Source organism: Fusarium oxysporum, chromosome 4, assembly GCF_000149955.1.
Source record: "Fusarium oxysporum f. sp. lycopersici 4287 chromosome 4, whole genome shotgun sequence".
Lineage (NCBI taxonomy): Eukaryota > Fungi > Ascomycota > Sordariomycetes > Hypocreales > Nectriaceae > Fusarium > Fusarium oxysporum.
This window is the reverse complement of record NC_030989.1, coordinates 1,489,062-1,510,798: the sequence shown is the minus strand read 5'-3', so window position 1 is coordinate 1,510,798 and position 21,737 is coordinate 1,489,062. Positions and strand designations below refer to the sequence as shown.

The window sequence follows — 21,737 nt, the reverse complement described above, 5'->3', positions numbered from 1 at the left end:
TCATGGACTCGAACTTGACTCTGTATTCGAGTTGATTGCGAAGCTCAACCCACCACTTGTGGCTCGGCAATTGAAGATGAGGCTCAGCCAGACAATACGTAAACATGTCTTGGCGTTTCAATTCCAAAGGCTTGTTAATATTAAGTTGAAATACGATATAATCCATTCTAGAGATAAGACGTGAATGCCGACCCTGTCAAAGGGAGGCCAGAGAACTTAGCACCTCTACCTAAGTATTCTAAGTGACAACAAGACTTTGGTAAATTTAGTACAGGCTCAGGTGCCTTTGGACTAATTGTTTTTGGGACCTGGGCTTACCTAGGATCAGAAGCTTTCTTGCTCCTTGAGGCTTGTGTAGAAAGCGAAGTCCTAGCTACTTACCTACTAATCCAATGCTGACGTTTATTGCTGACTTCCAAGGTTGTTAGGTGGTGGTAAGAGGGCTGCCCACTTACACCCATCTTCGACAGCATTTTCTTGCAATCAAGCAAATCAAGGAAACTTGCCAAATGGGAAATGTTTCAAGAGTTCAGTTGCCTCTTATCCATTTTCAGTTTCAGCCTCACTTGTAAATGGCTTGGTCTAGTCATTTACAAATAGAAGACTTGATTGGCATCGTGAGCTCTGTATTTGGGTAAATCGACTAAGGACATCATATATCACGGACTCTGCGCAGATGTCACACTTTACTTTTTAAAGTACTGTGACATGATCCTCTCCTATCCTGAAAGGCCCGCTCATATTCTCAAGGTCAAGGTCGCACGGGATGCTGTGGAAGAACCAGTAGTTAGATGAGCTTGAGGTTTTGTTTTGGTGGAGCTCATCTAGTAAAGGAGATCCGGCTTCTTCGGAAAATAATCCTTGGCAGTACAATGCAGTAATCGGAGCATACGGGTCACTGAGATTCCGATGTTTTCTGAAATGCAGCCATTCATTGTCCCCGCTAAGGAGATGAATAGGAATTCGTAAGCCCATTGATCGACTGATCGATAGACTTTTCGGTCCCGAATTACCCAGATAGGAAAGATAACATAAGCGAAAAGTAAATAATGTACATCATCTGAGTGCTTGAACGCTGACATTTGGATACGAATATTACGATTACGATGTATAGAGTGTATGAAGTGTATAAAAACCTACCTCACAGTGCACGATGATACCGAGTCTTGCATGTGATGCTGCAATGTCCATTGCAGAATGCCAGATTGTTATTACTTGGTAAATCTTGATCTACTTTCAGCATTGACAGGCTCAGCTAGGCGTCAATTGCATGGAATTAGGGACCGTGTTACCATCACTAACACTTGATCATTTCCTTCAACCTCAATCACTCAAGGACCAATCGTCCACCGCTAATTTCAATATAAACACTGACTTATTTGTCGTTCCGGCAAATACTCTGATATCAGGTCTTGTATCCCGAATGTTGTGGCATGTTTTATGGTCATTGTAGCGCCACTCTTCTACTAACACGGATGGGGATCCTCATTAAAAAAAATATCCCCTGGATGGACCCCTGTGCGGCGACTTTCACTTGCCGCTCACGCCGCCCTTTCATTCATTCCCTTGACCGTTTGATATTAAACCTTTTTTAACTTAATCCTTAACCCTCCTCCCAAGGCTTCAATCATTCTATCCTCCACTCTCCTTCAGTTTCCCTCCTTTTTCAATCCTCCTTGGTTGTCGACAAGGAGCACCTCTGCTTGTGCGCTGCTTCAATCGCCTTGCCTCCCAATCCTCATCTCGACCCGTACGTTCCGACCGCTGCTTCAACAAAATGCCTGGACGTACTCTACCAACTTTCACTCGCGCTGAGGTCGAAGCGCATAACTCTGGTGACTCCTGCTATGTCACCATCGGCAACAAGGTCTACGATATCACCGATTTTGTTGAGGATCATCCTGGCGGTCCCGAATATATTCTCGAATACGCCGGTCGCGATATCGAAGAGATCCTTAAAGATTCTGATTCTCATACACACTCTGACTCTGCCTACGAGATTCTCGACGAGAACCTTGTTGGATTTCTCGTCTCTGAAAAGGCTGTAAATGGACACGCCAACGGAAAGGCCAACGGCAACGGAAATGCAAAGCTACCCAATGGTGAAGCCAACGGAGACGCCAATGGCTCCGTCCACCCCCGAACCGGAATGTCTTGCGCGGAGGACTTGAGCAAGGATACAGACTATAACTTGGACTACAAGAAGAACAAGTTTCTCGACCTGAACCGACCCCTCTTCCCTCAGATCTGGTTCGGCGGTTTCTCCAAAGAATTCTATCTTGATCAGGTCCATCGCCCTCGCCACTACAAGGGAGGCCAGTCTGCGCCTTTGTTTGGTAACTTCCTTGAGCCTCTCTCCAAGACCGCCTGGTGGGTTGTTCCTATGGTCTGGCTGCCTTGCGTCGCGTACGGTACCTGGGTTGCTTCTCAAGGTTTTGACAACCAGCTCTTTACTGTGGGCTACTGGCTTTTTGGCGTGTTCTTCTGGACCATCATTGAATATGTCCTGCATCGCTTCCTGTTCCATCTTGACTAGTATGTTTCCCAATCATTTACTCCTGAGCTTGCCGCTAACTTTTATAGCTACCTGCCTGACAACCGTGTTGGAATTACACTTCATTTCATCCTTCACGGCATCCATCATTATCTGCCTATGGACAAGTATCGTCTTGTTATGCCTCCTACGCTCTTCGCTGCTTTGGCCGCTCCTTTCTGGAAGTTTGCACATGCTGTACTCTTCCACAACTGGTATGCTGCTACTGCAGCCTACTGTGGCGGCATCTTCGGATACGTCTGCTACGATCTCACACATTACTTCCTTCACCACCAAGACCTTCCTCTGTGGTACAAGGAACTCAAGAAGTACCATCTTGCTCACCACTTCCTTGACTATGAACTCGGTTTCGGTGTGACGAGCAAGTTCTGGGACAGTGTGTTTGGTACTGAGCTGATCTACAACACCAAGAAGACGAAATAAGTCTGTAATAATGCACGAAATCTGCCTGGCGCAAAGAGAACCAATTCAAGCCAGGACACAGTATATATCTGTCTTGCTTTCATAGTAGTTGGTGAACACTGGGTTGTACGGCGCAGTCATGATTTTATGGATGGTAACGAACATGGTGGTCACTGACATTAATGGCGATGAATCATTCTCATAAATAGTTTTAATGGTTGGGACTGGTTTGCCCAATGGGTCGGTCTATTCTTGGACAGAGTTACTTTAATAATAAACCCTTTGATGGATATTTTCTGCTTCTCTGCTTCTCTGTATCTTGCGGCATTGCCGACGTGGTGGCCGCGGTACTCGCCACGTGTCTCGTCACGTGCAAGCTAGACGCTTGGGACTTTCCGTTCAGCCAAAAGCTTGACCCATCAGGAGTTTTCAAGGCAACCTCCCCCCAACAAATTTCCCACCCGACGACAGTAATTATCAAATCACCCGGCGGAAGAAACTCACGAGCAAACATATACCTGGTGCTAAATCACCAACGAGTCCCAAATCGGAGTTTTACCAGACTTACACAGACATCATGGCTACCTTGGACGTGGAAGCACTCCTGGACGCCACCGCGAAGGATACCTCTGAACAGAAGACTAAGATCCCTGTGGAGGATAGAACGCGAGACGAGCCCGAACGGAGGGATAGGGAACGTGATCGTGGCCGTGATAGAGACGGAAGTCGACATCGCGACCGCGATCATGGGCGACGCCGAGATCGTAGGGACAGCCCCAACCGAAGCCGCAGGGGTACACCCGATGTAGGAACGCCTCGAAGCGATGCTGGAAGTCATAAAAGTAGGAGGAGAAGCCGCAGCCGTGATAGCGACCGCCGTCACTCACGCCGAAACAGAGATGGTGATTACTACAGAGGTGGACGACGTTCACGTTCACGATCTCGCTCTCCATACCGCCATTACCGCCCCCGTGACGACCGGGATCACCGTGACCGCAGAGACCGCGACCGAAGAAACCGTGATTATGGACGCGGTCGCGACGACGAACGTCGCGAAACCAAGCGTGAAGAAGGCAACCCTCAGCTTACCGAGGACGAAAGAGATCGTCGCACTGTTTTTGTGCAGCAACTTGCCGCTCGTCTGCGCACTCGCGAGCTGAAGGAATTCTTTGAGAAGGTTGGACCTGTCAATGAGGCTCAAATTGTCAAGGACCGTATTAGCCAAAGATCCAAGGGGTAAGCCGAGCTAAACCTATTCTAGAGTCTAATCGCTAACAATATGCAGAGTTGGTTATGTCGAGTTCAAAAATGAGGAATCCGTTACTCAGGCTCTTCAACTTACTGGACAGAAGCTTTTAGGTATTCCTGTCATCGTACAAGTCACAGAAGCCGAGAAAAACCGGCAAGCCCGAAACCCTGAAGCTTCGGGACCTCACCCCAATTCTATCCCTTTCCACCGCCTTTATGTCGGCAACATTCACTTCAACGTCACCGAACAAGACTTGCAGGCTGTTTTTGAGCCATTCGGTGAGCTTGAATTCGTTCAACTCCAAAAAGATGAGAACGGCCGCAGCCGCGGCTATGGCTTTGTCCAGTAAGTTCCTTTATCCATTCACTGTACTATTCACTGACGTTCCCAGGTTCCGTGATGCTGGTCAGGCACGAGAGGCACTGGAGAAGATGAACGGCTTTGATTTAGCGGGACGTCCTATCCGTGTTGGACTCGGAAACGATAAGTTTACCCCTGAGAGTACTGCCAACATGTTGCAGAGATTTTCCGGACAGAATCAAAACCAGAACTTCCAAGGTTCAGCTTTCTCTGGTTCCGGCGGACGAGGCCCTCAGTCCTCAACCTTCGACCGAGCCGGCGGTCGAGACAATGAGAAGACTGGAGGTGCTAGTGCTCTTGATGACACCGATGTCGCTGGTGTGAACTTTAACAACTATAGTCGCGATGCATTGATGAGGAAACTCGCCCGAACCGACGATAGCGCCACCAACGGCCATGACGAGCGCCAGGTGCTTAAACCTAAGACGGAGACGAAGCCATTGCCTGTTAATGTCAACATGGCCAGTCGCTGTGTTGTGTTACACAACATGTTTGATCCTGAAGAGTACGTATCTCCGCCATTTCACTTTGAACAAATGCTGACAATTCACAGAGAGGAGGGCACCGATTGGGTCAAGGAGCTCGAGGACGATGTTCGTCAAGAGGCCGAGAGCAAGTATGGACATGTGGTTCACATCTCGGCTGACCCCAACTCCAAGGGTGACATCTATCTCAAATTTGACAAAGTCCAGGGCGGCGAGAATGCCATCAAGGGCCTAAATGGCCGATACTTCGGCGGACGAATGATCGACGCGTCACCTGTTGTAGATGCCGTCTACAGCAGTTTGTTCTCACGTACCCGGGCAATCTAAGCTAATTTTTGGCTTGTCAACAACGCTCTCTAGGACTCTCGCAGGTTAGCAGAGTCCATATCAACTGGCTGAAGAGCACCACTAAGAATTCCTGGTGATCAACAGACTTGAAGTCTCCGCTTTTTCCGGAATTCCTCCGTTGTCATCTATATACGATCCTCGGCATGACTCCCATCAAAAATTACGACTCTCATCTCACACATCAAGGTTTTCAAGTTTCGAAACATCACATATCTTTTTAACCAAATCACGGTGTCGCAGGTTTCCGCCCCAAATCCCGACCTACCATATCTGGACCCGATGCGCACGCGCTCTCTCATCCGGATCAACGATCGAACTCCAGGTTCAGCACTCGTTTAGTCTCAAGGACCTTTGCTGATGTCTGTACCCTAGGAAGTCTTCCCCTTTTGATCGAGAAGGGGCAGCAACCCAGTTTTGCACCTTTATTATCTGAATAGTTTGTTACAATATAGAATGTCTTGAGAGTGATGATTGCTTATCCTTATTGTGACCATGTACAGTGATATACAAAAGGTGAGGGAGATATGAAACCTGGTCATTGCTTTACTGATAATGCCCAGTGCCCCTCATCAATGCATCTCCTGCTTCATAACCGACGGGCGCGCCCTGTGTGTGATATCTACGGAGGATGTCGATTCACCAAGAGCAAAGTACCTAAGGAGAAGAGAGGAATGCTCTTGGGTCTAGTATAAGTCTGACGGTGTTCTTGAAGTCTTGTGTAGTGTCGAAAACAGCGGATATGACTCTCTTTGCCCTGACTCCTGATATACTTACATCATAAACTCAATTTGACGGGGACGCGCTCCGTGATATTAGTCAAACTGCATTGCTTGAACATATCAGCCTGTTTCAATTTCACTCTGTCTCATCCCTTCACCTATTGTTTTGCTGAGTGTTCGTCTCGATCTTTGTTCCCGAGTCTCATCTGGCTGATTGTCTACTCCTTCTCTTGGCCCTTGAGCCAGGCGCCATAGCAAGTGCTATTGTTTCCGGGGAACTCTCCCTAAAATGCCCCATTGACCACTCTTAGCAAGGTTTTAATCTCCAACCTTGTTGAATCAGGCCGGACCCGGGTTCCTGAGCTGCAGGAGTTGCTGGTCACTGGCAGTGCCAGTGCCAGTGCCAGGCAACCGAGTAGTCAGTCGCCTCAAAAGGGAACTATTTAGGAGAATATGTTTCAGGACCCCTATGGTTCTCTCTCTCTATCTATTTCTAATCCAGTAACTTCTGGATTCGCCCATGATCGCAAAATATAAGATCTTTGGTGATATTTACGTGAGGGCAAGCTGATATCTTTCATCTATTACCCTCAAGTCACCCATCAGTCTTGTTTTCTCGCTTGGCAAACAAAAAAGGATTCATCCCGGAGTGTGCCAAACACCGGACGAATATCAAGCAAAAAGGTTTTGGCTCGGAGTTGTTTTTTCAGCCTCTTTCCTACACTTTCAGCCTCCTCAGTAAAGTGCACTCATCATTCGGCCTCCACATATTCCTATCTTCATTCCTATTGTTCCTTACCGAGCATCGTGCTTTTCCTACTCTCCAATACTCGAGCAAGTTTGCTCTGTCGATGATGACACACGAGTATAAAACGTCCTCTTCTACTGACAGTCACTTCGCGCCGAGTCAACCCTCGTCAAAGTGGTCTTCCAGCATTGGGAGTCGTGATACCAAACCTTCCAACACGAATACCATGTTGAGTATCAACTTCTCGACACCTCTCGCGGGATCTGCTCGATCCGAGAGGATCAAGCAGATGACCAACAATCACGTAAGTCAACGAGTTTCTTCATCCTTTTGCTTGCTTTTCTATCCGACTCAAGTCGCAGCGCATCTCCGGGTCAACCACTGACATTGCCTCGCAGCCTGCCTTTGAAAAGGCTCGCATGTCGCAAGAGATACTTGTGAAGATCCAGACATCTCTTCGCCGCATGCCTGGTGTTTCTTCCAATGAATCCAACGAGATTATCACAAAGCTGCAGGAAGTCGGGCAGATCATCAGCTCAGAGACGAGCCAGCTTGTTGATGCGCTTATGAACCTGACCCTCGATCAAGAGGATACGGACAAGGCCATCGCGCGAATGAGTATCGAGGCCAACCTTGCCAAGGCAGAGGCTGATGACCAAAGTCACAACCTGGGCAACCTTCGCACCGAGCTGGCGGATGAGAAGGGCAAACGCCAAGAAGCGGAGGCCGAAGCCGTCAAACTCATGGGTCATCTTGAGAAGCTCATGGATGAGTTGAAGTCTCTCAAGGCGAAGGTCCGTGATGGTGGTTCTGAGGGTACCAGATCCAGCGCCGATCATGATGAGATGGTCAAGGTACGCAGTTTGTTCTATATCACTGTGACAAATCTGACGAAAGTATTTAGCAACTTGAAATCTCCATCAAGCACATAGAGAACCAGATCAATGCTCGTCGATCCATGTGGCCCATGAGCAACTCCAGTCCTGACTCTGTGGCACGCGCTCTTGAGACCATCGCAGAGGCATGCCCTGATAAAAACGCCGCTCAGAAGTCTATCATGTCTCTGCGTCCTAATGGCACGGACTCTCCTAACAAGGCTGTTGATATCAATGACGGCGTTCTGCAGCCTCAACGTCCCTCTTCTGCCTTGCAGAACAGTCGTCACCCCAATCTGCCCACGCGCTTTGGCTCTCACATTGTGCCTCCTCCTTCTCGCCCAAGCACTGCTGCTCCAGGTGAGCGCCGGTTCAACCAGTGGGCTCCTCCTACTCCTGCACAGAGCCAACCTCGCTACGCAGTCCCTCCCCCAAACGGTGCTGGACCTCAGTCCATGTTTGGTCGAAATGCCCCCCGTCGTGGTTTCAGCAACGGTACTTATCGTCCTAATGCACCTGAATTTTATCCTCAATCCTACGGGCAACCTGACAAGGGACCCTCTGCCCAGAGCAATGGCGGATTCGGCCAGCAGCGCCGGGAGTTTTACCCTCCTACCCCTTCTCACAACCGCAACAAGTACAGTCGCTTCCGCGATCCTGTCCAAGCTCCTGATTTCGCCGGCCCCCCTGGCGCGCTGACTACTCGTCCCTCTTTCCCCGGTCCTCCTATCCACATCACCGAAATGACCATTGGGGCTTGGCATGACCAGCTGACGGAACTTTACACGACTGTCCGCCTCTTCGTCGACGTCTATGCTGACAAGCCGACTTTTGTCAACCCTATGGATCTTTCTAGCACTCGCCTCTGGCCTGTTCTCTTGGCTACTTACCACCCCCTCTCAGAGACAGAGGCAATCTCCTACCTTGACTTTCACCTCAAGGATAGAAGTTCCAAGTCTTGCCTTGTCACTCGCGTCATCATTGACTACATTGTCAACCGCGTCTGGGTTCCTCGGGCTTGGATGGGTGCTGAGACCGATGCTACCTACGGCCTCGCTGAAGTTGAGAAGGATCTTGAGAGAACTCAAGGTAAGACACTAGCCCGAATAATCAAAGTGATCGACTAACAAAGGTTGCAGGCCAGACCGCTGTCCGTCGACAGCACATCCTTGATCGACAAGCGGCTATTGTGGACTCTGTCCTCAAGCTGGACAGCTTCGAGGAGTTCAGCAAGGTCCGTTGCCAGGAGATCTCAGACGTTATCCTTCACATGGTCGAGCCACTCCTAAACCCCACCGCCGACCCTGAGACTACCTACAAGGAGCTCGAGAAGGTCTCATCTGCTGCCTGGGCTCTGTCGAGCCGCATTCTCAGCAGTCGACTGACATTTGACTTCCGCTTCCCCGAGATCGGAAGCCGATTCTCGCACCAGTCCATGTTCCCCATCTGGCCCGACTCTGATCCACATGAGCTCCAGGCTGAACATTGGCGAATTGCTCTTGTCACCACACCTGTTGTGACCTGCCGCAATGACACCGGCTCAAACATCTCTGCTCACTCAGTTTGTATGGCTGATGTCGTATGCATGCGATAAATGCATCACCACTGACCTCATTGTTGTTGATCTGTGCGATTAACGTGAGGGTAAAAGACCTCTGGGTCTAAAGAACCGCCGAGGTTCTTTTGAGTACGGTGAATACTACCACTGTACCATAATGTCATACTACTGTTGACAACGATTACGCACAGCAACAATGCTGTGACTATCTAGAGGGGAAGACACATTCCTCCTATCAGCACGACTTAAAGACGGTCGTTCATAAAAGTCAGGCGATCACGGGCGTTTAGTACTTGATTTCAGGGAGATTTGCTTACTTTTTTTTTTCTTCTTTTTTTCCATGCGCATTTTTCTGCATGCACAACGGCATTGGGTTCACTTCACGGCAGGATATAGGCACCCTCATATCGCAACTCATAACCCCTTCTGGAGATAACCGAGATCTATACCCCAAAGACGGTGTTGTTTCTTTGCATTTTCTTTTCCGTCGTGGGGAAAACAGGTACAAGGGGGTTTCTGGTGGTTGAAGATGCAATCAATCGTCGGGGGCAAAAGCAAGTACTACTGGGTTTACGATCAGTCATGGGAATTGTTGCGGCCTCGAAAGAAGAAATGAGGCAAATACATCCAAAAGATGTAGATGCGATTGATTTTAGGGGTAATAATTGATTTTGACGTATTAAACTAGCGAAACAATTGTGATCTGGTGTTCTCGTGAGAGTCGTCCCAGTCCTGTTGGTCTCTGATATCCATCTTATCTATAGTAAGCCCCGAACTCCTGGTATCAATGAAGAGCAGAATACCACCACCATAATAATACAATAGAGGAAAGAAATTGCGACCCCGAAAAGCAGGAGCCATTACAAAATGAATGCTTAGTGACGACGGCCCTGGGGAGAGCCACGCGTGGATTTGCGATCCAGGCGTCGCACAACAGCACCAAGAACAACCTTGAGAATCCCATCTGCGGTCAAAGCCTTACTATTGTCCGAAGTAGTGGAATTCCAAGTTGCTGTATCAACCATATCGCGAATACCCTGGTCAGCGAGATCGTCGTCGAGCTCACGCAGAGCCTTGGCAGCACCAAGCTCGTTGCCAACCTGGAAGAACTGGACACCAACTTGATGAGGAGGAGCTTCGATCTGATCAAGCTTCTTGGCGTGGTGAACAATGATACTCTCTGGGTCGTCCGTGGGACATCCGTCGGTGATTACAATGATGTTGACCGGCTTGGTCGAGTCAACGTTGGCCGCACGACGGGAAAGGTGGGCGACATAGGGCTTGAGAATGCTGTGAAGACGAGAACCCGTTGGTGTTGCTCCGCAGGGACGGACGGACTCGAACAGATGTTGGACTTGGTTGGCGTCACGGATCCGGAAGTATCCACCGGGTGCTTGGACTCCGGTTCCGACGGCTGGTGATCGATGGTTCAGGAAGTAGACGTCAATACCGTCGGGGTCGTGAGAAGTACAGATCGGAGCAATAGTGCTCAGCGCCTCTCGAACCTCCCTCCAAGATCGACCAGCCATGGATCCAGAGTCGTCAATGACGAAGATGGTATCGAAAGTAGATAGGAAGGCATATCTATCTTCGGCACTGGTGATGCTTGAGATGCTAGGCGCTGGTGAAGCTCCACGTTGAGGAACATTGAGAAGAGGAGCTGTCCTTTGGGTGGGCTCATAAGCAGGAGGAGCCTCCTCGGGAACATCGAGGAAGGGGTTGTTCTTGGGGGTCGAGTTTGAGTTGCCCATGTCGAAATGTGTGTGACTCTCGGCGGAGGACTTCTTGGTTGAGAACTTATCCTTGATGCGGCTGAACATTTTTGGTGGTGAAGGTGAAGCTGCGTGTGGCATGTCGCGGAAGGTGGTTTTATAATTGTCTAGGTTGAAGGTTTGAGCTGAGGCTGTGAGTCACGTTCTTTGTCGCGAGAAGCTTGTTCACAAAGTTCAATGATGCGAATGGCTTTAAATAAACTTCTTGTTCGATGGTGGTGATTTGCCTTGTTCAAGTGGATTGTGAGTATTGACAATAATCCAGGGCGCTCATGGCAACTCTTTATATCAACCACGATGCATATCGATGTTCGTTTGTTAGTACAAGGCAGAATAAATGTCGCCGCTCAAGGCAAATGTAACTATCTCCATGGTGTTTGTTCATTTCAGCGCCCCTTGCACCGCCTTGAAGGGGCAGTTTCTCCATTGTCACAGAATCGATTAAGTGGTTCGCCTTCTGGCGACCTCTGGGCCGCCACAAGGACAAGGCGTTCTCATGTGCCCCCTGTACAGCCCCTGGGCGCAGTTTCCACCCCCACTGTATGCACAACACAGGGCCCATTTATAAGCCGACACCTGACCAATCGCAAAGCTAAATCCGATGGCTTAGCCCTGTCATGTCAAGGTCGTTCCATGCTGCTGGATCTGCCTAGATCTGGACGGGTTGTCAATGACAAGTTGGACCCTTGCAAAAGCTATTAGTTTAGCACATGACGCTCAATTCGAAATTATAAGGCATATTATAATGATAGTGAAGTCCTGAGGCATTCTTTACCTCACGCTTGGGAAAGTCCAAACAATCATGGCATTAAACCTTTCAACTCCACTCCCGATTTGTTATGATATAATCCTCGGATATGGTAAGCTCTTGTTGGTGTATTAGCAGAGCCTTGCTTGTTGTACCTGAGTGACCTGCAATTTCCCCGATCTAATCTTTAAGAGGCTTCTTACATGCAGCTCAGACCAATCAAAATACATATATATCGTCCTTCTTGCTGGGTTATCCCTGGAGTTGAGCATTTGTATGAACCATACTGCACATGGATGCCTCGTGCCAGACTGAGCCTCGCCGGTTCAACCTTAGATGACAATGTCGGTAAAATTGGCAAGGCATTGCAAATACAAGTGTATCTTTTGTAAATAATCACCTGCTGCATGGTTTCAAGTATACTTGTCTCTGCTAAACCTACGACTGTTTGCAGCAATCGACACATTGCGGATATTTCAATGTTTTGCGCAAATGCGTAGACAACACACAGGATGACAGCAATCGTCCATGCGGGCCAACACCTACCTTGTCTTGTCAGAAAACTACAATATATTTTCTGCTTTTCAAGCACTTATCAAGCCAACTTAAATGTACAAGTCTTGATGCATACTTCTACGGATACTCAAATGTTGATTGTGGTAGAGCCACTATTTGCACTAGACTCTCTGCGCTATCTTTCTATTTCAATCCGTTAAGACTCTTGCTTATCTTCTACCACTATGACCTTCGAGGGCAAATGTCAGTTGATCTTTGATACAACGCTGAATTTGGAGGCGAGGATCCTTGTCGACCATCTTACATGTTGGGGAAAGGAACTCAAGACTGAACAAGTTCAATACTCACTTTTGGCTCCCTCAACCTTTGAAAGTGAGCGGACTCGATTCTGCAAGCCCACCTAGATCTATCTGAGCGACCAGGATGAGGAATAGACTGTGTATACGGCAGGTCCGTTTTATCCGAGCATACTTCAATAATCAAGACATAGATTTCCCATGTTTAGCCGATACCGAACTGTGGTATTGAACCGCTTCAACTCAGTAGTACATGTCTAGACTTAGCCAGAGAAGTTCAAAGTTTACATTCACAATAGAAACCCCAGACTTTCAGCTTTCCGGGCCCAGTGCGACTCCATGCACCTCTGTGACAGCCAGACATGGGGATCTCCAGCCCGTCAAATTCTTGAACAACGAGTATATGAGGTGCCTGGGCTTCTCATATTAGCAAAATAGTGTCCAAGGTTACAGAAATGCGTCTTGTAGTGGTTCTAATTCGTTTCTTTTCCCGTGTAAAAGACACTGGTCGAATAAAGCTTCTTGACACACCAACAGAGCTTCAAATTCTACGACAACACTGGTAAGCCTAGAGGAGCAGTCCGAATGTCCGCTTGTCCATCACGTTGGTGCTAACGCTGGCAGTAATTAAGCATCAGTAGGCCGACGAAGATCTCCTGGAGTTCACAGAAGAGTGAAATGAAATTAGTAAGAGACTAGCGAGAGACCTCTTACTCCAGCCTCCACGGCTGAAACTGGATAACATACCAAGCTACAGAGTTCAGAAGGCATTCAGCAGCAAACCCCAGCCTGTATGATACCGCGGAAACTCTAATTTTCTGATCTGATATGAGGCCCTGATACTATCAAGTACTGTTCAGGAAGGCTGGCTGAAGTCCCCAGCCTGGTGGTAGAAACGTAAAAGCTTCAAGAGTGAACGTTGGTAAAGAATTTGAACTGAGTTGACGGGAGCTGATTATTGCAAAGTGATAAAGGAATGCAATATCAGTCCATTCCCTCCAGAGTTTAGGCTCTCATGCATAAACTTAGACTAAAGTCATCAAGATTAGGTTAATTGAGACGATCGATGGCCATACCCCTGGTCAATCCTAGTGATTTCTCGTATAAGTGCCCATTAGCCTTGGGAACCACATGACCAGTTTTCTCATGCTTGTTATACTCTTCAAAGAAATGGAACAACTAATGTATCAGTCATTTTCTTCAAGAACTATGTTGTGAATCTTATTCAGTTCCAGCGAGTGTATCGACATCGTCTACTATTAACAAAGTATAGGCCAAGAATAAAACAAAAGGAAGAGGCCACCATGAATAAAAAGAAAAGTGTATAACGAGGTCTAAACGCACCCGCTAGATTCCATGAAAAAAGGTTTCAAAAGATTCCCACGATTATCTCCTCCAGCAGTCCATGATATCCCTCCAACTGCTTTCGAGGACGCCGCTTCTTCCAATACTTTTACCCAGTAAATCTCATCCCCTCCGGAGTCAGAGTCTTTAAAAACCGCACCTCATACGCCGCGTCATGCAGTAAGGGGAAACCCTCAGTATTCCCCTCCAATAATCCCTACTTGATTGCTCCCTGGCAAGACAGAGCATGTTGAAACAGACTGAAGACACAACTTGAAACAAGCCGTTTTCTCAGTCACAAAAAAAGGTAGCTGGTAGAATCTGCTAGTTTTCATACAGTTAACAAAATGGTCGTCCTATCCCATCGAGCTATTATCGAATTTCAGGGAGACCATTAAAAGAAAGCTTGTTAAATTTAAGCTTCCTTGGGCTTGGGGCGGGGGAGACCCTGCTCTCTGCGAGTCTTGAGATCGATCTCGGCGAGGCCCAAACTGGCATTGTAAAGCTGAACGCAGTTGATGAACTGCTTGAGGAACATAAAAGGAAAGCTAACCCCGGCAATTATCCAAGGTACTGTAGAATCCATCTTGTTCGCACGTGCAAGCTCGAGAGCAGCAGGGCTGAAGGGGTCGGGGAAGATCTGGGCGAGGATCGAAGTGTTGACTTGAGCACCAGCCTGAAGCTCGGCACCGACAGTCTGGATAGGCTTGATGAGGTAGGGCGAGACGAGAGGAGACGAGAAGCAGAGGAGGTAGAGGGCGATGAAGAAGAGCTCGTTGAGAGCGCAAAGGGCGAACAGGACATTCTAGGCGCAATCAGTATATAACACAGGTACCAGTGTTTGAAGATACATACCTTGTTGGTGTAGTAGAGGCGCAATAGCCAGTTCTTGCTCTCGTCAATGCTCTTGTGACTGGCGTTGGTGCCTGAGACAACGAGAGTAGCATACATATGCATATAGTGGCTGGCAAGGTCAAGAGCAATCAAGCCCTGGAAAACAATGGCCCATCGAGGGAAGGCGGAGGAGAGGAAGACAATAAGACAGGCTGTAGTACAGCGATCTGTGACCATATCAAGAACAGCGCCGAAGCGAGTGGACTGTTCGTAGATACGCGCGGCGTAGCCATCAAGGGCATCGAGGAGACATGAGACGCTGTAGAGGAACGAGCAAGTACGAGGATGGAGGGGCATGTAGTAGAGTGACGCGATAGCAAGGACGATGCGCGCGTAGCCTGAGCAATCGTTAGTAAGCCTGACTTGATTTTGAAAATGATTTCTCCTTATCATACCAATAATGTTGGGGATGAAAAGGAAGATGTTCTCGCGAGGGGCATCGTCCGAAGCATCCGCGACGCCGTTGGCAGACCCGTTACCGTTGGATCTAACTTCAGGCTCGGAATCAGAGGAAGGGTTTTGGGCCTTTGCGGCCTGTCGTCGAGTTTTTGGGCTCATGGTGTTAATGAGGTTTTGTATTATTGTATGTGGAAGATGAAGCTTCGAGTTGTCGTGATTATCAAGGTGGTGTGGCTTATCATGCAGCGGCGGAGTTTGGATCGAGATAACGGACAGAATCTGCGAAAGGGGCAGGGATTACTTGGCGCTGTTGAAGCTATCGAATAGGCCAAAGAGGATTTATAGGTAGAGTTGTCGCGTTTCGCGGAAGGTTAACAAAAGAGACTCGTTGAAGATGTCAGAAGGAGCGGATGCGAAGGAAGAAAAAGAGAATCGAGGAGGAAGCTCCAAAAACTCGAGCCGAGCGTGAGGAAGTCAATGGGTGATGACGAACGGCGGAAGGTAAGGTAAGCTTAGGTTAGAGGCTCCCTTTCCATGAGATGCTCCCGCCAAGCGAACAACAGGGGGTGGTTTTTCGGTAGGCTCGGACATGTTTAGATCTTGGCTGCGTGTAAATTCAGTGGCTCGGCGTGTTGATTTGCCCGCTTTCCACTGGCCAAGAGCTCCAAATTTGCACCAGTCGCAGATTGATCCCCTGAAATTGATATCCGCTCATGGCAAATTGTCAGCTTAGAAAGAGGGCACCTACTCCACTTTCAAGGTCTATTTCTTGGATATTTGCCAATGAACAACTCATCATCTCACTATTAAGACGTATGATTTGCTCATAAAAGTCTCGAGATCCAAGGTTGCCAGTCGCATTGATTGTGAACTCGGCCTCGGCTTGCAGAGACAACATATGCTTTTGCCATGTCATGACTTGTCTCGTCAAGACATCAATTCCAGAGCGTTATATCCGGCTAACATGCGTAGTCGAGACGTCGCACTGGTAATAATACCAGAGCAGATAGAGTGTGTGGTGATTACTCTAACGTAGATTAAATGCATTAGCGGCAAAATGTTCAGATCACGGCCCCTATGATTGCCGCGGTTGAGGTTGTCTCTGTATAGATAAAATTGAGCTTAAAGAAGCTTCAAGTCCCAACACAATGTATGCTTTAGTGCTCTTCCTTTAGCTCGTTACGATGCCTTGCAATGACAGCTGGTTCTTGATGACCGTGAACCCGGTTATCATGACATCTTGAGCCACAGTAATAGCCATTGAGATCAGGACAAATGCGCAACGAGAGGATTAGACTACCAAGAATTCATTTAGTCGCAGACATTGCCGTACGGACCCCGCAACCTTATCAATGAATGCGAGTCAACTCCGGTAGCATTTTAAACCATCTTTACATAGCACTATAAGTTGATGAGTAAAACCGTGGCCTTAAACCCGCGAGTCGAAGACCTTGCGCTTTATAGAAACATTCAAATGCGACGCAGACTTGAGACTGCAACCCTACTGGTGAAACTGTAGATTCAGCTGGGTCGACAGCCTCGCTTCAACAGAGTTCGACTGGGACCATCGTTGTCAGTGGCTGCGCAATCATTATATGAGCGACTGGCCCCGAGTATCCCTAGGACCCTGACATTGGTCACAATTCACACCAATGTGCACAATGGCACCTCAGTGAGAAATTGCCGTATCAGTACAAATCACCAACTCGTTTCCAGACCCCAGAGCAAGCACTTTTATGATATCTCATATCTAGGGTCTCTAACTTCAAGCCTCAACGCGCCTCGCTTCGGAACGACTCCCACTTCCCGTCCCATCTGTATATATTTCTTGGTAGCTTGTCTAGAACTGTGGTAGGGTAGTCGCGCGCCAAGCAGTATTGAATCGCTTGACTCTGTGAACCATGCAATCAGTCTGATTGTGGCAGTCAACTAAAACCATTAGTTTGCGGGACTTTCAACTTCACGTTGGCTAAGGCGGCAGTCGGTAACTGAATTGTTCCCGATTTGTCAATTGTCGCTTCACTGGTATGAGAAATAACGAATATCAGTCGGTTGGTGGTTTTACGAGCTGCAACTAGCGACAGGCGTAGCTTAGCAGAAAGCGGTAATTATGTCAAAAAGCAATTTCCTGAACAGTCCTCCGTCTGCTGCATAAGGTTTTCCCGACTCTGATAGATATTCGGGAGTTCCGGAGAGTGGAGGGACTTACGGCATAGCCGAGACACCAGGCAGTACCGTACAGTAGGGCGGCACGCAGATGGGACCCTGGTTTTGCTTGAGGAGCTTGTTGAGTGCTTGCGTTGAAGTATGCTGTAAGGTTAAGTTTGCCAGGGTTCAAGTGTAGGTACAATCGTCCCCTGAAGTTGTGGTTGTCACTCGCGGGCGGGAGGCTACCTAAGAAAGGCAAGTCTGGGGACGGCGGACCCTGACCCTGGTGACGATCTTGGGACGGTCATGATGAAGAGCCCGAGCTTGGGGCTTGATAGTCTGGGGGGGGGAGGGGGGCAATTTGTCGTTTCTAGCCAAACTGCCAAGGTGAGAAGGGGAGAGGTTAACTTAGACGGAGCTCTTAGCTTGTAACAAGCCCCCATCCTTTAGCTACTGTTGAGAGTTGATAGTCGTTAGTGGTAAAACGGCGGTGCCTTGCAGCAGTGAAAACCAAAACCCCCATGTCAAGTGAAGCCGCTACTGCAGCTAGCTCATCTCACTGCCGGTTGCTCCGTTCCGTCGTTGCGTCTCATCACAAGTGACAGATACTTTAGCAGCGAGTCTCGGTGCGTACCGCAATCTTATCCACCCGCAAGCTATTGTCAGGGTTTGTATTTGTGCCAGTCGGATTCAATCCAGGTAGTCAGTTGAGATACGCCAGGTACCACGCCCAAGGATATGGGCTCTCGGCATCGTCCCGTTTTCCCGTCTCGTCGTTTCGATAAGCCGTCTTAGCTTTATGAGTTACTAACAACATGTACCAGACAGGCAGGCAACGCGCATCTGGAGACGGTCGGGTTGATGCAAAGTCATGTACCTGGGGTTCTGTGGATCTCGACGTTGTACGCCGTGAATTAGGTTAGTTGTCCTGTCACCCTTAATCCCTCCTCGCTGGCTCCGGCTTGAAGAACCGCTGAAACGGGTGTTTGCGGCAATAGTTTAGATGTCGTGTAACCCAGCCGGATCACTTGGAGGTTTTTGGAAAATCAGAGTGATGATCGTATCCTAACCGCCTCATACCTGAGAGATGATCCCTTTGTTGAGCTTGGTGATGGTCTGTGTTGAGATATCACCTGCAGTCAGTATCATAAAAACCATGAACCATTTAATAGCCGCTTCCATGGTATGGTGAAAAGCATCAATCCACCATGGCAAAGCCTCCCGCCTCTTGGGCTGTCTTGAACAGATCATTAAGCCAGGATTGGTTATGATCATCTCGCCCTACTTCTCTAGTTTCTGATCCCTGATCCGCAAAGTGCAGTGTAGGCCAAACCCTACCCGGATAGCCAACGTTGGACCTGGTCTCGACAGCAGGTGTATGCTTGTTTAATTCCTCTAAAATCAGATGATTTTTGGGGTTTCGTGTCTTTGTTCATCCACCAAGCTTGTCTTGAATTGGCTTCTCGACTTGTCCGTCTTGGTGCCCCCCACGATACACGTCACTGACGGTATGGATCTAGGTATGGGGGCATGGGTCCTAGGGTTAGGAAGAATTTGTTTCCATCGGTGGTGATATGATCAGGATGAGGAGAGTATGTATTTTTTTCAGTTGAGGATTGTTTCACTGGGCAATGGCGAATGGAGGACTTGTAGACAAGGTGTAGTCATGTAGTTATACATATCGGATTACTTCCGACCAATTCCCCAAAGAAGGATTTATTTGCTTGCCATTTCAATTGGCTGATTCTTCCTCACAGAGTCTTCCACTACAAAGATGGATGGATGGGTGGCTGCCCTTGTCCGCTCCGGCTAAAAGAGAACTGCCAGGATAAGTTGAGTTTCAAGCTTTGGATCGTCCATATCAGTGCCATTTTCTTTGAATTGCTGTCAAACATCCTTGCCCCTGTTCCTGTCTGAGTACATACATACCTACAGTAGTGCCTCTAGTGCGTACATGTTGCATTCGCCGCCTGTTACAGTAAAAAAGAGACACTCTTGTTAATCCCTGCTTGACGCCACGCCTGTGCCTTCAACCTCTGAATGCCTACTTACTTTCTGGCTGCGTTTGAGCCTCGGGCCTTAAACGTGTTAGCTTGTTATGAATCTCGAGGTTCAAGCGCCCTTTCGCTTCATGTTGGAGCTAAGCTAAGGTACCCTAGCACTAGCACCTAGGTGGTAGTGACCCTCTAGCCTTGTCTCTCGCCTCACCTTCAGTGCCTTTCGTTGGTTGGGTCCATAGGTCACTTTTCTTTAAGTCGAGCTGTGGATCGTCACTTTTCACTTTTTACCTTTCACCTCTCACCTACAGTCTCTTCTTAACTAACCCCATCCCATCCCGTGTCATTCTGCGAAAGGTTTTTACTTCAAACCTCCTCCTCCTTCCTCTTAACTCGCTCTCTTTCCTCTCCTCTCCTCATAATTCTCCTCCCACTCCCGATCGACATTCCACCCATTTACGCCTCACATCGGACGACACTTTCAGTCGAGACCCATTCGGCCGAAGCTAATAAGATCTTCACCCCTCGTTCCTATCAGTGGCTCTTGTCTCCGTTTTTCATTTTTCCCCAGCTTCCCCTCTATCAAGCCAAACCGCCACTTGCGCCAGGTAGACTAGATTGTTGTGAACATCTTTGTGAATTGGACAAGTGTCGAGGTTGCCCAAAACTTGCGACTTAGATCCACATACGATTTAGTGTGCTTGAGCTCGCTCCCCAGTTCGAGTCACCGTCTTTTCCTATACTTTTGTTCATATCAAATTGATCTTCGAACAAACTTTACCGTGTCATGTCGCCGCATCCTACCCTCAAGGCGACTTTCGCCAGTCGAGCTGAGACAGCTACCCATCCTCTCAGTCGACATCTCTACAAGCTCATGGACCTCAAGGCCTCGAATCTTTGCCTCAGCGCCGATGTCGCAACCGCTCGCGAACTGCTCTACTTCGCCGACAAGATTGGTCCCTCCATCGTCGTCCTCAAGACTCATTATGACATGGTGGCCGGCTGGGATTTTGATCCTAGGACAGGTACTGGTGCCAAGCTCGCCTCACTAGCACGCAAGCATGGTTTCCTCATCTTTGAGGATCGCAAGTTTGGTGATATTGGCAATACGGTCGAGTTGCAGTATACTAGCGGTGCTGCGCGCATCATCGAGTGGGCACATATTACCAATGTAAATATGGTTCCAGGCAAGGCCTCGGTTACATCTCTGGCCCACGCTGCCAACCGATGGCTCGAGCGATACCACTACGAGGTCAAGACATCTATCAGCATTGGAACTCCCACCGCCAGTCAACTGGATGAGGATAGCGAGCGTTCAGACAACGAGAACCAGAAGGACACGCCGGAACCTGCTCGCGCTGACAGCGGCCGAAAAGGTAGCATTGTTTCCACCACCACCGTCACCCAACAGTACGAGTCGGCCGATTCACCACGCCTCGTCAAGACGATACCTGAGGGCGATGAGACAGTATTCCCCCGGCATCGATGAAGCGCCGATCGAGAGGGGCCTGCTTATCCTGGCACAGATGTCGAGTCGGGGCAACTTCATGAACAAGGAATATACGCAAGCATGTGTAGAGGCCGCGCGGGAACACAAGAACTTCGTCATGGGCTTTGTCTCACAGGAGTGTCTCAACACAGAACCCGAGGATGACTTCATCCACATGACCCCCGGTTGCCAATTGCCCCCTGAGGGCGCGGATGAGAATGAAGCCATCAAGGGTGATGGCAAGGGTCAACAGTACAACACGCCACAGAAGATCATTGGTATTGCCGGTGCTGACATTGCTATTGTTGGACGCGGTATCATCAAGGCAAGCGATCCTGAGGAGGAAGCTGAGCGATATCGGTCCGCGGCATGGAAGGCTTACACGGAGCGGGTTCGTTAAGAAGCGGAAATGACTGGAAGTCGGGATGGCCTTGAGGTTTTTCGCGCGGTAGGCAGGCTGCACTGGAGTTATCGAGACATCTAGCGGGTCTGACATGAATATCATGACTACATGGAGCATCCATGGAGTAACTCACTTACAAGAGAAATGAGACTTGGTTCCCTGATTGGGAATATCATCTAAGCACTAGGCCTCCTCCAACTGCATAAGCCTGGTTCCTCTCTACTGCATCTATGATACCAGGTTCAACACAACCTTACGAGAATGATTGTCGGAAAAGATACGAAATATGAATTGCAATGACGGAATAATTCGGTTCCTTGCGTGTGCTTTCAATGCACCTCTCATGTCGACGGTTGTAGCTAATTCACTCCAGCTGCATATATCCATTTCTTCCTTCAATAACGTGGGTCCATTCAAAGATGCACAGGGCTGA

At 48.6% G+C, this 21,737-nt stretch overlaps 6 protein-coding genes across 10 annotated transcripts; 4 read left to right on the top strand and 2 right to left on the bottom strand.

The window, feature by feature from the left end:
- Positions 1-1,124: 1,124 nt before the first annotated feature.
- On the top strand, positions 1,125-3,308 carry FOXG_07910 (cytochrome P450 oxidoreductase). The gene is made up of 2 exons (XM_018386595.1): positions 1,125-2,535; positions 2,584-3,308. The coding sequence occupies exons 1-2, from the start codon at positions 1,778-1,780 to the stop codon at positions 2,975-2,977; spliced, it is 1,152 nt and encodes a 383-aa protein (XP_018243773.1). The 5' UTR covers positions 1,125-1,777; the 3' UTR covers positions 2,978-3,308.
- An 8-nt stretch (positions 3,309-3,316) lies between these two features.
- FOXG_07909 (uncharacterized protein) lies at positions 3,317-6,420 on the top strand. Of its 4 annotated transcripts, XM_018386594.1 has the most exons (6): positions 3,317-4,192; positions 4,242-4,550; positions 4,597-5,070; positions 5,119-5,421; positions 5,483-5,911; positions 5,959-6,420. In XM_018386594.1, exons 1-4 carry the CDS (start codon positions 3,534-3,536, stop codon positions 5,375-5,377), a joined length of 1,701 nt encoding a protein of 566 aa, XP_018243772.1. In that variant the 5' UTR covers positions 3,317-3,533; the 3' UTR covers positions 5,378-5,421; positions 5,483-5,911; positions 5,959-6,420. The 4 variants fall into 4 exon arrangements, with proteins under 4 accessions (XP_018243772.1, XP_018243771.1, XP_018243770.1 ...); XM_018386593.1 differs by having other exon boundaries at positions 5,483-6,420; XM_018386592.1 differs by having other exon boundaries at positions 5,119-5,911.
- Positions 6,421-7,091: 671 nt separating this feature from the next.
- On the top strand, positions 7,092-9,334 carry FOXG_07908 (uncharacterized protein; the record flags this gene model as incomplete). The annotated part of the gene is made up of 4 exons (XM_018386590.1): positions 7,092-7,169; positions 7,264-7,719; positions 7,770-8,829; positions 8,880-9,334. The coding sequence occupies 4 exons, from the start codon at positions 7,092-7,094 to the stop codon at positions 9,332-9,334; spliced, it is 2,049 nt and encodes a 682-aa protein (XP_018243768.1).
- Positions 9,335-9,897: 563 nt separating this feature from the next.
- On the bottom strand, positions 9,898-11,487 carry FOXG_07907 (uncharacterized protein). The gene has a single exon (XM_018386589.1). The coding sequence runs from the start codon at positions 11,149-11,151 to the stop codon at positions 10,174-10,176; it is 978 nt and encodes a 325-aa protein (XP_018243767.1). The 5' UTR covers positions 11,152-11,487; the 3' UTR covers positions 9,898-10,173.
- A 2,192-nt stretch (positions 11,488-13,679) lies between these two features.
- On the bottom strand, positions 13,680-15,868 carry FOXG_07906 (CDP-diacylglycerol-inositol 3-phosphatidyltransferase). 2 transcript variants are annotated; one of them, XM_018386587.1, is made up of 3 exons: positions 15,264-15,868; positions 14,830-15,206; positions 13,680-14,779 (listed from the first exon to the last, which is right to left on the bottom strand). In XM_018386587.1, exons 1-3 carry the CDS (start codon positions 15,424-15,426, stop codon positions 14,390-14,392), a joined length of 930 nt encoding a protein of 309 aa, XP_018243765.1. In that variant the 5' UTR covers positions 15,427-15,868; the 3' UTR covers positions 13,680-14,389. The 2 variants fall into 2 exon arrangements, with proteins under 2 accessions (XP_018243765.1, XP_018243766.1); XM_018386588.1 differs by lacking the exon at positions 15,264-15,868 and having other exon boundaries at positions 14,830-15,254.
- Positions 15,869-19,620: 3,752 nt separating this feature from the next.
- On the top strand, positions 19,621-21,734 carry FOXG_07905 (uncharacterized protein). Its single transcript, XM_018386586.1, has one exon. The coding sequence runs from the start codon at positions 20,200-20,202 to the stop codon at positions 20,899-20,901; it is 702 nt and encodes a 233-aa protein (XP_018243764.1). The 5' UTR covers positions 19,621-20,199; the 3' UTR covers positions 20,902-21,734.
- Positions 21,735-21,737: the final 3 nt, after the last annotated feature.